This window comes from Malus domestica, chromosome 16 (genome assembly GCF_042453785.1).
Source record: "Malus domestica chromosome 16, GDT2T_hap1".
Classification (NCBI taxonomy): Eukaryota; Viridiplantae; Streptophyta; class Magnoliopsida; order Rosales; family Rosaceae; genus Malus; species Malus domestica.
In genome coordinates, this window is record NC_091676.1 from 1,831,013 (window position 1) to 1,847,507 (window position 16,495).

At 38.1% G+C, this 16,495-nt stretch overlaps 2 protein-coding genes across 6 annotated transcripts; both read right to left on the bottom strand.

Moving 5' to 3' along the window:
• Positions 1-277: 277 nt before the first annotated feature.
• Positions 278-3,927, bottom strand: LOC103402587 (SEC12-like protein 2). Its single transcript, XM_008341325.4, has 10 exons — positions 2,965-3,927; positions 2,770-2,864; positions 2,514-2,661; positions 2,260-2,351; positions 2,068-2,167; positions 1,705-1,771; positions 1,489-1,609; positions 1,198-1,314; positions 1,055-1,125; positions 278-624 (listed from the first exon to the last, which is right to left on the bottom strand). The coding sequence occupies exons 1-10, from the start codon at positions 3,259-3,261 to the stop codon at positions 518-520; spliced, it is 1,215 nt and encodes a 404-aa protein (XP_008339547.1). The 5' UTR covers positions 3,262-3,927; the 3' UTR covers positions 278-517.
• A 69-nt stretch (positions 3,928-3,996) lies between these two features.
• LOC103402590 (uncharacterized) lies at positions 3,997-12,835 on the bottom strand. 5 transcript variants are annotated; one of them, XM_070816181.1, is made up of 26 exons: positions 12,502-12,835; positions 11,963-12,075; positions 11,746-11,872; positions 11,562-11,660; positions 11,421-11,489; positions 11,189-11,323; positions 11,052-11,120; positions 10,559-10,614; positions 10,256-10,415; positions 9,788-9,952; positions 9,562-9,646; positions 9,117-9,350; positions 8,939-9,033; positions 8,764-8,806; positions 7,376-7,533; positions 6,786-6,896; positions 6,601-6,669; positions 6,329-6,472; positions 6,139-6,213; positions 5,878-6,054; positions 5,672-5,757; positions 5,545-5,599; positions 5,286-5,411; positions 5,031-5,144; positions 4,696-4,812; positions 3,997-4,580 (listed from the first exon to the last, which is right to left on the bottom strand). In XM_070816181.1, exons 1-26 carry the CDS (start codon positions 12,610-12,612, stop codon positions 4,515-4,517), a joined length of 2,859 nt encoding a protein of 952 aa, XP_070672282.1. In that variant the 5' UTR covers positions 12,613-12,835; the 3' UTR covers positions 3,997-4,514. The 5 variants fall into 5 exon arrangements, with proteins under 5 accessions (XP_070672282.1, XP_028951579.2, XP_070672284.1 ...); XM_029095746.2 differs by having other exon boundaries at positions 9,788-9,955; XM_070816183.1 differs by having other exon boundaries at positions 11,746-11,867; positions 12,502-12,802.
• Positions 12,836-16,495: the final 3,660 nt, after the last annotated feature.

Consider the following 16,495-nt stretch of genomic DNA (forward strand, 5'->3'; position numbering starts at 1 on the left):
TTATTTTACGCTGCCGATCTTAAGCTCGAAAAAAAGAGGAGAGGTAGGGCATCAAGTAGTTGACAGTCAGTACCCTATTTCCACGTCGAATCCCATAGTTGGTGTCTTTAACGGTCTGTATCACCATGTAGTTTTCGTGGGTCGTTCATTCCCCTAGCGTAACTGAAGTTTTCTCCATAACTCAATACAATAGCATGTGTTTTTGTACACTAAACATGGAGCATTACTTGCTGGGCAAGTGATTTCTGCAAACTTATATGTAATCCGTAACTTATAGTTAAATTGAAATATCGCTCGAATAAAAAAACATATGAAGTACAACAGATTAGGTGTGAGATATGCATCAAGCTATATCATAAAGACATGTGCAATTGAGCTGGGCTTGAACGGTGAACGGGCCCAAGCCCAACTAGTCAGTGTCGTATTTATCCAATATTTATCGTATAACAACAGGCTCGCAAAGACAAAAACATTCTCTATCATATTTATCACAAGCACCACGCTGTTCTCTGCAAACTTAAAATCCTTTCAACGCCGAAGGCAACTTGTCAGGATTCATCTGGAAATATGCAGCAATGGCTATCAGAATGATGAGTATGATGACCCATAAGCTCAACACTCCTCCTGCAACCAAACCAAACAGAATTATGTCTCGTACTTAATGAACTCACCGTGCAACGACGTGAATGAACTCGTTACTCGTCCCACCACACAAAAGGTGTTTTCGGGTAGATATAATGGACTCAAAATTTCCCCTTTCAACTTTGCATTTATTCATCAAGTATCAAGAACTCAAGGAGGTCACCAAAACCGTGATGGTGTTTTAATTTCTAAGTTCCGTGATAGCATAAACAATGGAGTGTGTTGGAATTTGGTTGCTTCTATCACTAGAGCCCTGAACAACCGGATCCGCCTCCAAACAGGTTTAGGTTAGGTTTTTTTTTTTTTACCATGATGACTTTACTAGGTCGTAAGAGAAGTTCAACAATTTCCAAGAATAGCGTTAAGGATATGTTATTGAATTATACCACAAAAAATTATGGTAGGCACTTACCATTTTTCTTCTTGTCCTCCTCAAGTGTGGACACCCTTGCACTTGAATCCAGGGATGCCGAAGCCAAAGCTCTGTATTTAAAACCACACACTTCACTAACAGTTCAAGGGGTAGAAGAAACATAAAGTTGAGACGTTGTTTACCTTGAATCATGAGAGAAACTCAATGCAGTTACAAAGCCCATGTGTGCTTTCTTAACCACTTTATGAATCCGCATTCTGGTTGGATTTAATATCACAAGATCTCCACCAGTTGTCCCACTGCATTTTCATCAATCAAACGTGTTACTTTTCTCCTTTGTCCAGAAAATCAATGCAATTACTGTTAAAATGATGATCTCAAACGACACCATTTAAAGTCTCATTCAACACATTGCACTATATGAAAAGCATCTCGAAAAATGTTAAACAGTAAGCTTGTAATATAAATTTTACCATGCAAGGAGTTTTCCGTCAGCTGAAACATCAAAGGCGGAAATAATGTCTTTACTAATAGTCTTTGATCCAATCCTCTTCCAAGTGGTCGTGTTCCATGTTACAATGCTTCCCGATTTATCTACATTATACAATAGACAGATAAAAATAAATAACTCATGCAGAGGTAGAGCGAGAGCAGTTATCCAGAGAACAGATGAATTGTTTTTTATTTACCTGCAAAATATAAAATATGACCCCCATCATCAGTTACAGAAAATCTGCAACCGCAAAAGACTTCATCCTGCATGTATTATACTCATTGGTTACATTAAATGAAAAGCGTGAGGAACCTCTAATTCATATATAATGACCAAGTGGTCACACCAGAAAGGTAGGTTAAATGATTCACAACAATGCAGGGATATAGGTGTCAATGGCTCGATATACATTTTTTAGTTGGCATCCAATAAGCATACAACTAAATAGTAAATACGATGCATGCACCCAGGTCAATCTACAAAGTTAAAGATAATTTCAATCCACATAAAGTTGAAAACCAAATATTTTTATCAGGAAAGAATTTCAGATATTGCTAACCTTTTCTGGTGGTAGAGAAGCTACAACGGTAGATGAAGTTACATCCCACACCCTACCAGGGCCTCTATCTCCTAAGGAGACGAGAAATTTCCCATCAGGGCTGCAAGAAAACCAAGCCAGATCATCAGCAACGACAATTTACAAATAAAAGACGTACAAAGTAAGTTTTTCAATACCGCCATTAATGCAAACCTGAAATCTAATTGCTTCATTGTGGTATGAGCTTTATCTTCGTCGAGAATAATCTCCATGCTAGGCCACTTGAAAACCCTTAACTTGCCATCCTGTACTGCACCAAATGAGAGCATCATTATACGGTATGCTATTCAACATCGCATCTAAAAACAATCCAGAAAATGCAAATGTTGACACTAATACATTTCGACAAACACAATTGAAAGTTGAAACCAAACTAAAAAGGTGAAGGAGGAATGGAGGATCCATACCTCGCCTCCAGCAGCAAGCAAGGAACCGTCTTTGTCGAAAGCCAAGGCTAACTGTTGTCCAACATCTTGCAATTGCTCCAGCACTCTCTCAGACTGCCTCAAAGCCAGTTTAGGAACTTCGTTGCTTTCTTCCTCCAACTCAAACCACCTGCACAAGGAAATGAATTTGCATATATCCTACTGCTCATGAACCTAAATTGGCAATGTGCAGACTTTCATTTAAAAAAAACATAGTAAATCTGAGCTAGATAAAGACCTGCAACTATCAGGGAAGGAGCAAACGAGACCGCTACCGGCGGGGTGAACCGCCATTCTATACGGCAAAGCAGAGCCGGTGTTGAGCTTAGCCACCTGAAAAATCAAACACCAAACACTCCAATTACAAAATTCAGGCACGCCACTTACATATATGCAAAAATTGGAAGGGTGGGATTGGGGATTGAAGTATTACCGGCTGGCTGGAGAGAGAAACGGAGGCGGGATCGAATTGGGCGACGACGATGGCGTTTGGGACGCCGCTGCGGCCCTCTCCGCCACCGCCGGAGAAAACGACGTGGTTTTGGTTGGAATCGAATTGGGCTAATTCAGTCTGGGTCTCAGTCTTCTGCGTCTGAGTCTCGGTTTCCTTTTTGTCGTCGCCGGCGTCGTCTTGATCCTGGTCGGGTCGTTTGGATTTGCCGAGGCCGGGGAGCCAAGCGGCGGCGTAGAAAGGGACTCCGTACTTGTGGTAGTTGTTGGGAAGGTCCATTGACAATTAGGGATTTATTTTCAGATCAGATCTCTCTCCCTTTCAGTGTAAGCGTAGGTGGTGAAGAATCAGATCACACTCGTTCACCCATCCATATCTGTTTTGCCGTTTGCTCTAAGTCCTTGTCTGAAAAAATCAGAGCCAAACTGAATAATATAATGTTTTTTTTTTAATATTTGATTTAGATTTGTTTTGGCGTTATTGTTAATGTTTTCACGGGTTCGATTTCTGATGCTAATAATCATCATAAAATTTAAACTGTCATAACGAAACCATCAAATATCATTTCTTTTTGTAAAAGAAAAATGCTCATCCATTATAGCCATGTGGCTACGCTCATGTATGTATTTGATACTCAACTAGTTACCTTTTTTTTTTTTAGTACATGTTACTTTATATTTTAACTCAGGTTAAAATTCAACACAACTCGTCTTTAGTTTAATTCCTAACATTAGTGAATTACACGTTGATGGAGAGAGAGGCTGAAATACTTATGTAAATCTTTCTAACCCTAAAAGTGTGAATTATGATGGGAAAATCACCAGCTGATTCCTTTTAAAATAAAACAAAAGATCAACAACTATCTTTATGAGATTTCAATTCATCTTCAGTAATTAATTTCACATTTAGTAAATCAAATTTGATTGTGGGTTTCCAATTTGGATTCCATCCGGATTCAAATTGTGAGGATTATAGAAATCTTTACATCTTAATCATTTATCGTGTATAGTGCAATTAAAAATCATTTGATTTTTTTTATTTAAAATTAAACATAAATAGTACTTGACGAAAATTGACGCGAAAATTGACGCATGTACGACATACGACATACAAAGTGAATCCGGAAAGTGTCCTCTTCCGTGGGTTTCATGACAAAACGTTAAACCTCTTCGCAAGCACAACTTTCCGAGTAAATGGGCCACTCATCCATAATCTGCACATAAAAAATATGGATGCGTATTTCTGTGCCTGTAATTTTCATTTTCCCCAGAGTATTCCCAGGATAACGATCAGTGAATACAAATGGCTCTCAATGGCGTATCATCGTGCCTTAAATCGACCATAGTTCCGAAAACCAGGCAAACTATGAACTCTAGTTGGAAGTTACTGTTCAGACTCGTATATTCTGCTGTTGATTTGAACCCGCAAAAGGAGACGAAGGTCGATCTCTGAGGCTGCCGCAGTAAAAATGATATGATCAGTGCAACAAGAAAATCTCTTACTTGCAACGCAAGACAGAAAACAAAACGACATCACTGACGCTTCCTTTGGTAGAGCGAATAACCAACGAGCGCAGACATTAAAAATGTCCAGAGTACCTGTAACAGAAGCACACAAAGGGATGAGCACTGAGTATATATTTATTTATCCAATACATGGACTAACAGCAGTTCCAGCAGAACTAGTTTGTGAGGAAAAAGGTATTGGCAGCACCGTATTGATTGTATGCCACCGCTCAAGTCTTCTAATCCTTGACTGCATGTCTTCGATAACTCCTTCAACCGGAGAAACTTCCCTGATCGGCGACGATTCAGAAGCTGAACTGCTACCCTGTTCATTACACCATAATATTTCCACTAAACATTTTTTCTTTTGAAAAGTTTCCACTAAACATTAGAAATGCAGGCATTCAATTAAACTTTCTAGTTTTAGACGGAAAAAATTGGCATCGAGTGTTAAGGATCTTGGAAGAAAGGCCGGTTTGGATTGCAACAATGTTTTTCTTGTGACAGTTATTTGAACTAAATTCCAAAAATAAATGGAAATACCTGAGATTGAATAAATTCAACAAGTTCCTGCAACCTTGCGGCTTGCTGAGCGTGAATTCCACCCGAGCCTCTTCCCAACGCTGGCAATCTTTCCAGAACTATTTGAAGATAGCTCTACAACAAACAAACCAACTACCAAGTTACCAATGAGAATGAAATTGAATAAAAAGAACAAACAAAAAGAAGAAAAGTAACGTTAAGAATTGGAAACCGATGCAAGGACAGAAACTTTGCAGTGTAAGTAAGGCAAAACACCTTTGTAGTATATGAACCATCCAGTTTAAGCATTGATCCTGAATCTGCTACAGCATCTTTATCAACCCCCTTGATTTGCACGTAAGGGTTTGGGGAATCTTGTAGATGATCGACCTCAACTAAAATCTAAAGAGGCAATCAAAATCAATTCTAAATTAAAATCCAATTAAAAAGGTATAAGTGTACCTCCCACAACTGAAGTACTTTCTAAAAAGCATGCATGTTCAAGAAAACCAAATCTCAGAGATTTTGATATGACCTTTGTGTCTTGGTAGATGAACGCAGATGCTTCAATATAAGCTACAGCTTGATACCTGATGTCACAAAAAGATAAAAACTTATAATAATATTTTTACTAATAGATCAGCAACAAACATGTAGCTTACCCAAGGTTAAGAAGCCCAGCAACTGTACTAATGCTAATATCGAAATCCACTTTCGGTTGGATGATGAAGTTTCCTTCTCTGATAGGCTAAGCAAACAAAATTCAGGAAAAAGAAAAAAAGAATTAAGTGCACACCATGCGTAGAAAGAAAGAGCACTGTATGTATTAACAAAGCCAGAAAATCATTACATAGCACACATTACAAACCTCCCGTATCAGCAATGCAAATCTGCCCTCACATATTCTGACCCTAATGCAGTCACCCTCTGTTAACTGACCATTAGTAGGAAGTCCAGGAAGCTTCAAGTATATATCAATGAAATTCTGCACAGAGCTGCAGAACTTCGCAGGATCCAGTATTTTTAAAATATCTTGATATGCCACCTGTGACCAGATGGAAATAGTGAAGTATGTTAGGTGCAAATCAAATTTTATGAGTTCAAGACAGAAGCAAGATGCTGCCCGTACTTGCTTGTTACTCTTCAATACAAATGATGAGCTCTCAGGGGAAAGCACTGGATCAAAGTCATTTCGAATTTTGAGCTGTTTTAAGATAAGGAGAAACAAACACCAAGTTTAGACCTTGAAAGTCGCAACCAAATATCAGCAGTAAACTGTAAAAGTTCTTTCACATGGCCACTAAGGTTAAAGTCCTAACGTGTGCATGAACAAGATGGGGTTCAATGAACTGCTGGAACATTGGAAACACCGTCATCATGATCTCATTCTGGGACATAAAACACCCCACTCTACTTTTATCCCTTTGAACTCTAGAAATGAGGTGTGAATGAACACCTCCAACCTGATAGCCAAAAATCAATAATGGATAGTTCCTGGTCAGTCTCTCTCATAAACAGCTGAAAATAACTTAGAAACACAGAGAATACATAGATATCAAAGCTGTAAAGGTGCCGAAGGGGTTATACTTACAACAGCAATCCACAAGTCAAGTGATTTTCGGATATTTGGATGCAAAGCATAAACTCCTTCAAAAATAATCTGTTACAGAAAATACAAAGTATAACTAATCTTTTGTTTAATAGAAAACAGAACAATATGACATAATTCCAAAGGAGAAAGCCAAAATTCTGGGAGTAGCCTATCTGATAACTGACCACTCCACAGTCTTCAGAAACTTCAAGTTCCTTAAAGCAACTCCGAGCACCAGTTTCCAAATCAAATACGGGTACTTTTGTCCTTTGACCATTCCTTATGTCATCAATGTTCTGCAAATGGTAACGTAAGACTACAACAAGAAATCCAGGCACTAAAAGTAAACAGTATTAACTTAATTTGGCGCTATGAATTTTGAAGTCAATGAAATCATTGTTGCCATCATAAATTGTAAGTTAAGATGTGATTCAGCAAAGGTCAAAAGGATAAGCCATCAAATTGAAAGTTTGGCAACTGGAAAAACAAATTAGGGAAACATGATTTTAAATAGACCGTCAAGGCTTCAACAACCTGAAGGGCTTATTAAGGGATGAATTTTACATGGTAGCAAGAAAAACATAAACATAATGGGCATATGGAAACTAATATGAAAAAAGGTATGCTTTCTGTTTCTTTTCTTTGGGGGGGTAACATTTTATTGTCTGGCACAATTACACCAATCATCTGACTGGCCATCCCATATGGCCCAGAGTTGTACTAGAAAATAGAATACAAAAACTAGTAAAACAAAAATCCAGTCATCAAACCTTACTTTTGAAAGCAAAGACAGATCGAGCGAGCTGAAGTCATCATACTTGAAATCCTTAACTTGTTCAGATTTATAATAGCTTTCAAGCGAAACAACTTCACATCCTACTATGTTTGCCATTTTATGAGCCAAACTAGTTTTCCCAGAACCACTTGGACCTCCTAGAATAACAACACCAGTGACAACATAAGAATGTACTTCAAGCTCAATTAGGTTGGAATGCTAAAAGGTACTAAAAAATAGGGTAAATTACACAATAACCCCTCAGGTTTGAGGTCTTGCACAAACCCATACAACATCTTTAAAACATTTCACTTTCATACCTCACGTACCAGTTTATTTCAAAATAATACCTCCGTTACATTTTTCATCCATTAATCCGTTAAGTGTTGACGCGGCTGCCAAATGTGTGCCACGTGGCAAAAAAATATTTTTTTTTTTAAAAAAAAACCTAAATCTTCTAAATAAATATTTTTAAAAAAAAAAACTGAAACCTTCGCTCATCCTCCTCTCTTCTCCCCGCAACCCCCAAACCCATATCCCCCATCTTCATCTTCTTCCCTGCAACCCAGAAAGAAAGAAAAAATAAAAATAAACCCCTTCAGTTCATCTTTCCCCCCCCCCTTCTCCTCTCTTCTCCCCCATCTTCATCTTCTTCCCCCTGCAACCCAGAAAAGAAAGGGTAGGAAAAAAAAAAAAAAAACCCAGATTGCGTCTACGCCGCCATTGTCGAGTTCGTGAGGTGGGTGCGAGGGTGGGTGAGGGTGCGCGGGGAAGACGAACTGGGTTGTTTTTTTTTTTTTTTCGGGTTGCAGGAAGGGGTTTCGGGGGAAGAAGATGAACATGGAGGAAGGAGAAGGGGAAGGAGAAGGGGGAGGGAGGGTGAGTGCGGGTGCAGGGAGAAGACGAACTGGTTGCAGGAATGGGGATCTGGGGAGGGAGGGTCGCGGGTTGGGGGGTGTGTTCTGGGTTTCTGCTTTTGGGTGGGCAACACGGGTGGGGTGGGGTTGGGGGGGGTACGGGGGTGGTTTATTTCAGTTTTTTTTTTTAAATTAAAAAAAAAATATTTGCCACGTGACATACATTTGGCAGCAACGTCAGCACTTAACGGATTAATAGATGAAAAATGTAACGGAGGTATTATTTTGAAATAAAATGGTACGTGAGGTATGAAAGTGAAATGTTTTAAAGATGTTGTATGGGTTTGTGCAAGACCTCAAACCTGAGGGGTTACTGTGTAATTTACCCTAAAAAATAACTGTTTTTGAAAATGAATTAGGACTGTATTATTCTGTTTCCAGAATGGAATAGCATAACAAGAACAAAAGACCACCAGTGACAACAAAAACACAAACAGGAGAGAGGGAGAGACTAGATAAAGCTTGTATTACCAATTCCAACTATAACTGGAAACCCTTTATTCTCCAACAATGCCTGAAAAAGATGAATAATGTATGAAGGTACAATCCAACAAAAACATACTAATAAGCTTTTTCTTTTGTATACACTTTTAAGTTTTCAAAATGGAAATCTCTCAGACAATTCCTTACTAACTTCACTCCTTACCTGTATTGCTTGCACAGCAAGAAGCAATCCTCGATCCAAGTCATACGAATCAGGCATTGGAGCAAGTTGCATGGTATCCCTGAAAGAGGAAGGATCTGTGGTTGCTTCATGAGAGAAGCCTGAAACACAGAGAGACATATCCAAGAAAGATATACATCTCTAAGTCAAAGTAGCTTACCTATGGTTGAGCTTTCAGCTTGGGAAGGATCAGATGAGATGAAATGCCATGTCGCTAATATAGGCTCCATCTTAGATTTTGTTGGAGATCTAGTCCATGGCTGAGATAGATCCTCAAGCCGAGTAACAAGGTTTGGAGGAACACGAATTGGTCTTGGTGCAACAATCGTTTTGTCCTGATTACTGGTCATAGATGTATTTGACAAAAGGGGTGGTGTATTAAGGCGAGGTACACCTGCATCGTGAACAAACATGATCTACATTACACGCACAGAGAGAGAGAGAGAGAGAGAGAGAGAGAGATAACAAGACAGACCTTCTTTCCTCCATAAAATGATTAGTTAAAAACACCAATAGTGCAGGCCTAATGGTTCAAAACCAAAAATACAAAAAATAACTTGGAAACAAAAAGATGTAAAGAACAAGAGTTATTTCTAGCCTCTGACCTTTGCTCTCAAGAATCATTTCAAGATATGATTTAGTGATCCAAGGCTCAGTGATACCCATCTTCAATGCTTCAGTTCCAACTGTCTGCACAAGAGTAAGGGAAAAAAAAGAAGGTTTAGTTGTTAACAAATGACAAGACAATATCTCAGGTTTCAGAATCTATATTTCCTTCATTTCAAAACCAAAAAATGTATAACGACTATAGTAAAAATACAAAGTTCATACTTTTCTATCTGTGCCCCTCAGCACCATGAATGTCTCACCAAGGGTATCAATGGTTTCAAGTGACAAGGAAACATTGCCATTATCGACTGATTTTGATGCTCGTTTGTAACTAACAACCACAGCATATCCCAAAGCCAGTAACCCGCCCAGAGTCATCCTTCCAACCTGCTTTCAATGATAAACAGAGCAAACAGATAAGAGTTATTTAACATCTAGAAACTCTACAGTACTATTACACAAGGAGCAGGCCTTCACAAAAATTTCACACATAAATATACATCTAAAATCCCCAAAGAATAACCCCATTATTTGCTCGTCACTGACCAGAAGGCTTCCATAAGAACAATAAACCCTAAAACAGAATGTAGATAGATGAGGAACCAACCTAAAGTATATCCCGATGATCAGTGGCTTTGTGTATTCTCTAGTGTCAATACTATAATTGAAACTTATGATAATACTTCTTACCTCAAACTCAGCTTTTGGCCTGATAATGAAATTTTTGTCAACAATCCTCTGGTCCCCCAGTGACAGATAATATCTTATACCCGATTGACGCACCTTGATCCAATCATTTATCCGCGCTTCTTCACTTGCCGAAGGAGGCCTAAGATACATCTCAATAAAACTGAAAGAAAATAAAATACGTGAAAGTTTCAGTTGCAGTAGAATTCAAAATTTTAGGTATAAAAGCAATTCACTTTTCTTTAATTCTATAATATCAAAAGAAATAGACAAGAGATAGATATAACAATCATCCACCAGACTCACTTATCTATTTGAGCTTCACTTCCTTGAAAAGCATAAGCAAGATGCCCCTCTGCTGCCTGTAACGAAAATGTGAAATGTAAGTCATATTGGTGATAACATGAGGGTGATGAATAATACCCTGTCTCAAACTAAAGTTTCAAGAAACAAGATGGAGCACCAGTAAAAGCTAAAGGAAAAACAACACTGAAATTGACAACAATATTGCCCACACGCATACACATTAAGGTTAAATGATTTGATAGGCTGTATCCTACTGAAAACTCACTTGATTTGATTATATACGCACTTATCTTAAAAAGATTGGGCCAGTTTATTTCTCAGCCAAAAGAGAATGTGGGCTAGTATGTCATCAAGTATTAAAGATAATACAAATAATGTTAGACACTGAAAGCGGGTCTTTTCAGGCTTTAATCAGATCACCCAATCATATAGCCAAAGAGAAACTTAAAGGCTCATTTCCATTGAAAATAAATTATATAAGGCAAATACAGACCTCACTCCGGCATTTCAGCTTGTAGATTGCCTCCCTAAATGATGAGACAAAGCTGTTGTTAATCCTAATCTGCAAAATAAATGCTTTATATTGAGAATTGACGGTAAAATTTCAAAGCTAAGATCAGTCAAACCAACCTGTGCATGATGAAGGTCTGGTTCAATGTGCTTCCTGAACAATGGGAAAATGCTGTCAATAAGGTAATCCAGTGAACAAGAATCTCCGATATCATATCGAACTTTGGACAGAAGGCTAAAATGAACACCACCAACCTATATATCAAAAACACACAATCAATGTCATGTCAATTTTCTTTTAACTGATATTCCAGAAGCACGGACCAACCAAATAGAATTAAGAAGATTTTACCACTGCAACTCGAATATCTAGCAAAGAGCGAAGCTTTGCATGCAAAGCATAGGTACCATCAACTATTACCTGCAGACAAGAGGAGGATAAGAACCTAGCAAACAAGGCAAATCATACAGGCTGCGGGCCAAACAAACTTACCACCCCAGATGAAGCACTCTTTATTGTTTTTGAACCAACACGTTTCTTTTGTTGATAGTCAAATACTGGAATCAATGTATCCTCGCCCTTTGTCAAATCCTGTTTTCAGCATACACTCATGTTACTAAGTTCACAGACATAATCAAGTAATGTGAAACATGACAATAAAGAAGTGGATGCAAACCTCGAGATTTCTGACAAGCATATCAAAATCTATTGAACCCAGATCATTCCCTTCATCAAATCCATCACGATAGTTCTCCATTGATACAACAGTGCAACCAATAACAGATGCCACCTTTTCTGCTAAGCTTCAGGAAACATTACAATTACAATAAAAATTAACAACACAACAAACACGAGCAGGAATGCTTTTTGCCTACAGAAAATAATATACATACCTTGTTTTACCAGAACCACTTGGACCACCAATGCCAACTGTTACAAGACCCTCTTTTTTCTCTCTAAGTTCTTGGATAGACTTTACTAGCAAATAATATCCGTGATCGAAAGACTGCACCATCTCAACACCAGCAGTAATTAGGGCATCTCATATAATATCAGAAATGAATAGGTTCAAGTAATGTAATGGATTCCATGTTTAATCTTAACCCGATTTCGAGATTAAGGTCATTTCCAGAATTCTCATTTCCAACAACATAAAGGATCGAATCCAAAAGCAGCAAATGAGAACCTAAACATGCCAAAAATCCCACCTAACCAGTAACCAGTACAAGTAGAAACACAAATTACAGCTCCAAAACACAAATCCCAATTCCATGAAAACCCAAAACACTAAGACAAAAAATACTCCAACAATTCACAACTACAAGCAAAAAAATTGGAAAAATCTTGGAACTGCAAAGCCAAGTACAAAAAACCCAATAAACCAAAAAAGTGTAAGCACACATGTGTTAGGTGAAAGTGTGGACTTCCATACCACATGGAGAGGAAGCGATTGGAGAATTGAGGAGGAGGAAGTGGAGGGTTGCTGCTGGAAATAGTCGCGGCCTCCTTCTTGGAAGACTCGCTTGACGACGTCGTCGTCCATTTCTGGGGTCTCGACGAGGAAGGCGAAGTCCTGGAAGTGGAGGGTTCGCTGGAGAAATCGCAAATCCCCCACCCAATTCGAGCTCTGCACCTAATCTTTTCTTTTCTTTTCTTTTCTTTTTTTCATTGGATTGTTTGATAGAGAGAGGGGAATCTTTTGCTCCAATTGAAGAAGAGAGAGAATCTTTATTATTTATTTTCCTCGCCGCGCTTGTTTTTGTTTCAGTTTTCTTCCAATTTGAGACAGCATTGTAATTAACAAATTCAGAAAAAAAACACAAAAATAAATTTCATGTTTTAATTAGTATTTGAAATTTGTTCGATATCGATATTTTTGTAAAATATTTGAAAATCACATAAAGAAATCGAAAAGGATAAAATCTAAATCTCACTACATATCAAAAAAAAAAATTCAATTTCAATTGAAGTCGACCGATTTGGTAGATATTTATTATTTTCAATATACGAGTCAGAAAAACTCTTATCACAAACCAGTGTTTAAATTTTCATCATATCTATAAAAAAATAACCCATATCAAAATCGATATAGATACATCCATTAATATTTCTACAAATTTACGTATTTATATTTCCACCGATACCGATATTTTAAATACTGATTCTAATTAAACTCTTGTTTTAATAACAAATTAATTATTAGTTTTCTACTGGTGGAAATGATTTGACGTGAGTGATCCCAAGCATACATGAAAATCAAAACTAGAGATTTAAGATTACCATGGGCTTAAAGGCCCAAAGGCCACTTCTACATGAGATGATGAGAGCCCAAAAAAACAGATGAGGAAAGTCCAGTCCCAAACTAACCGGCCCAAATACTTTATCATCCTCAGCTGCGTGCGTTTTTGGACTTTGGACTCTCCTTATTGGATGCTGAAACATTATAACCCTCAAATTATGCAAACTAATATGGTATTACTAATTCATTCGTGTTGTTCGTCGAAAAACAATCAAAATACTCATATTATAGCACATGAAGTTATAACATTTGTATGATAAGTTCATGACATATTTTTTACATCCTCACTTTATATTATAATTTATTGAATAATAACGTCACATGATGATATGACCTCATACTTAAAAGTTTCTTGTTGTAGTGGCTTGACATGTATTCACAACTACACATCTCTCTTCTTTTTTTTTTTGTCAAACAACTAATTTCATTAAAGAAAAAAACACACTGATACAAAGTAAGGCTTGTCTAAAGACAATCCATAACACAGTAAAAGTTCAACCATTACAAAAGTAAACAAACAAGCCCCAAAAGTGAGCCCAAAATAAAGTGTAAACAAAAAACCCTAGATCTAGAAACGAGAATCAATTGCTTCCACCAAAATAGGCACACCACCATCGCCAAGTTGTCGCCACTGGTAAAATAATCAACAAAATAATGCGAAATGCACTTTAGCAACCATTAAAACCCAAAGCACTAGGGTTGGGCACGAGCCGGGCGAAGTAGAGAGATTTTGAGTTTGTGAACCAGACCTAATCCAACCCGTTTGAAACAGGCTGGTTCGGGACGAGTCCACGGGTCCAATTACTTTCTTCTTTTTTTGTCAGACATTGGGCTGCTTTTTTTATTACCAATAACACATATTTACATTTACAAGAGAAATGCCCACATACAATGTATGGACCTCTAAAGGACAACGAAACCAAGCCCAACATAAAAAACCCTAACAACCTGCATCCTCCGTTGCTGCTGCCATCAAAATGCCCACCAAACTCGAACCAGTGGCCTGAAATCAAGCCAAATCGAGCCCCCAAAGTGGATAAAAAGAAGACTTCAACAAGTCCAGCAAGATCCTTTACAACATGATTTTCCAAAACTAAACTAAAATCAAACCAAAACCAATTAAATCCATAAAATTTAGAAATTATATCCCTAAATCTAGTAACCCATAATTTTCAAAAATCCTAATTCAAACATCCTAAATCCATGAACTCAAAAACCTAGATAATTCAAAAACCCTAATTTAGAAATTACCTTAATTTGAGAGAAGATGACATGATACGATGGTGGTGTTTTCGACAACAGTGATAGGTGGTCACGTTTGGAATGAGAGCTAGGAAATGATGGCGATGGTGGTGTTCGTAAGAGGACTCGGCTCAAGTGGGAGAAGGGACTAATAATCGATAGGGAGGAATTTGGGAGAGAGAGATCGAGAGGGAAGACTCTGGGAGAGAGAGATCGAGAGGGAGGACTCGGAAGAGTCTTCGAGAAAGATGTGATGTATGTGAGATTTGAGTATGTGAGTGTGTGTATGTGTGTGTGTGTGTGTGTATGTGTGTGAGGTTTATTGGATACGGTTTGGGGTAGGGGCCTGTGACGTCAGAAAATTGGATTCGGTTCGCCCCTTTGTTTACTTGGACCCGCCCCTACCCCGGCCCAGGGCCCATTTGCCTACCTTTACAAAGCACGCCTAAACTGAAGTTCATGGATGAAGAACTTGATGAGCCAAATAGCCGAACCAAGTGGGCAGAAGCTCGCGAGTAGGGACAATAATTTGGGAATGAAAAAGCATGAAACTCATATTTGCAACAAGATTGCCAAACATTGAAAAAAAGCTCAAATAAATTGAGACATAGCTCAAGGAAAATGAGACAAACTCAGAGCAAAACAACCAGAAAACAAGGGCCGAAGAAAAAGAAAAGGAAAATGGGGTCTAGGCTGACCCTACCTAAGAAGAAGGGTCGGCGGCTAAAGGTGAGATTGATTTGGAGGTTCTATGCTTGGGAAGAGGGAGTGGCACACTATAGTTTGAGAGAGATATTAGTGGTTTGTCCACCTTACAGATCTCTTCTCTATTTAAGCAATGTTTGAACTTGGATTTATAGTGGAAAATATGTCATTCTAGACAATTTGGGTATATCCATTGCATGCGAGTGACTTTAGTTAAAAGTTATAATGACTATAGTTAAATCTCAGGTCACTTATTAAGGTCATATGGCGTTATAATTGTCACTAATACAAGGCCACATGAAAATAGTCTTATAGATCATTGTTGGATCCTCGTCGGATCCCTTCCCCGGGGATTCTAGGGATCAACGCACGTGAACCGTTGATAAAAAATCGTGCGCCTCCAATTAAATGTTTTTAATTTTTTTAAAAGTACAGTGGCCTCATTTTGCGTGAAAAATATAAAAAAGGGAAAATTTGTGGCCGTACGATTTTTTATCAACGGTCCACGTGCGTTAATCCCTAAGATCCCCAAAAAGGGGATCTGGCAAGGATCCAAATCCATCATTGTATTAGTATCTCATAATGACAGTAAACTCGTCTTACCTGAGTTCATTTCTGTTTTTTTTTTTTGGTCGAGCCCAAGTTTATTACTATATATACAAATCAAGATTAAATTGTATGAAACATGTTCATTATCGCGTGACGTTTCAATTCAATAATGCAATGTCATTTGTCGAGAAACTTACACATTATTATTTTATTTAAACGAAATGTCAAGTACAGTGAACATATTTCAGGTAAGTCAATCTCGTACATATCGGTCGAGAATAAACTAACATAAAAATGTAATGATGATGATTCGATGAATATTTAAAGGAGAGATGGACTTCCTGCAGCTCCTGAAAGTCAACGCCCTTCCTCGGCCACTACTTTATGTTGGCTTTTTGTCTTTTACAGCTGCCCCTTCTTTCTACAATTTTCTTTTTCTACCCGCATGTTCGCTCATTGACTTTCAGAAGGCATCGGCATCATGCGCCACTTTCGCCCTCCAAAGGCATGTTCCTATGTGTGCGCCCTCAATCCCTATCATGTTTAGCGCATGTAAAATATTAGACTGTGAACTATAGGAAGGTTGACAAATTTTCATAAATCGTCACAGGTTAGCGCACATAAAATATTT

Bases quoted from the DNA above. Each gene is read 5' to 3' on its own strand.
- LOC103402587 (XM_008341325.4), bottom strand. From the start codon at position 3,261: ATGGACCTTCCCAACAACTACCACAAGTACGGAGTCCCTTTCTACGCC. The intron at 2,662-2,769 runs GTCTTTATCTAG...TTCCTTGTGCAG, and splicing joins TCCTTCCCTGATAGTTGCAG to GTGGTTTGAGTTGGAGGAAG. The intron at 1,610-1,704 runs GTAAATAAAAAA...TGTATAATGTAG, and splicing joins TCATATTTTATATTTTGCAG to ATAAATCGGGAAGCATTGTA.
- LOC103402590 (XM_029095746.2), bottom strand. From the start codon at position 12,612: ATGGACGACGACGTCGTCAAGCGAGTCTTCCAAGAAGGAGGCCGCGAC. The intron at 11,324-11,420 runs GTAAAATCTTCT...TTTGATATATAG, and splicing joins TAGATATTCGAGTTGCAGTG to GTTGGTGGTGTTCATTTTAG. The intron at 4,581-4,695 runs GTGCTGCCAATA...CTTCTGTTACAG, and splicing joins GGTGGCATACAATCAATACG to GTACTCTGGACATTTTTAAT.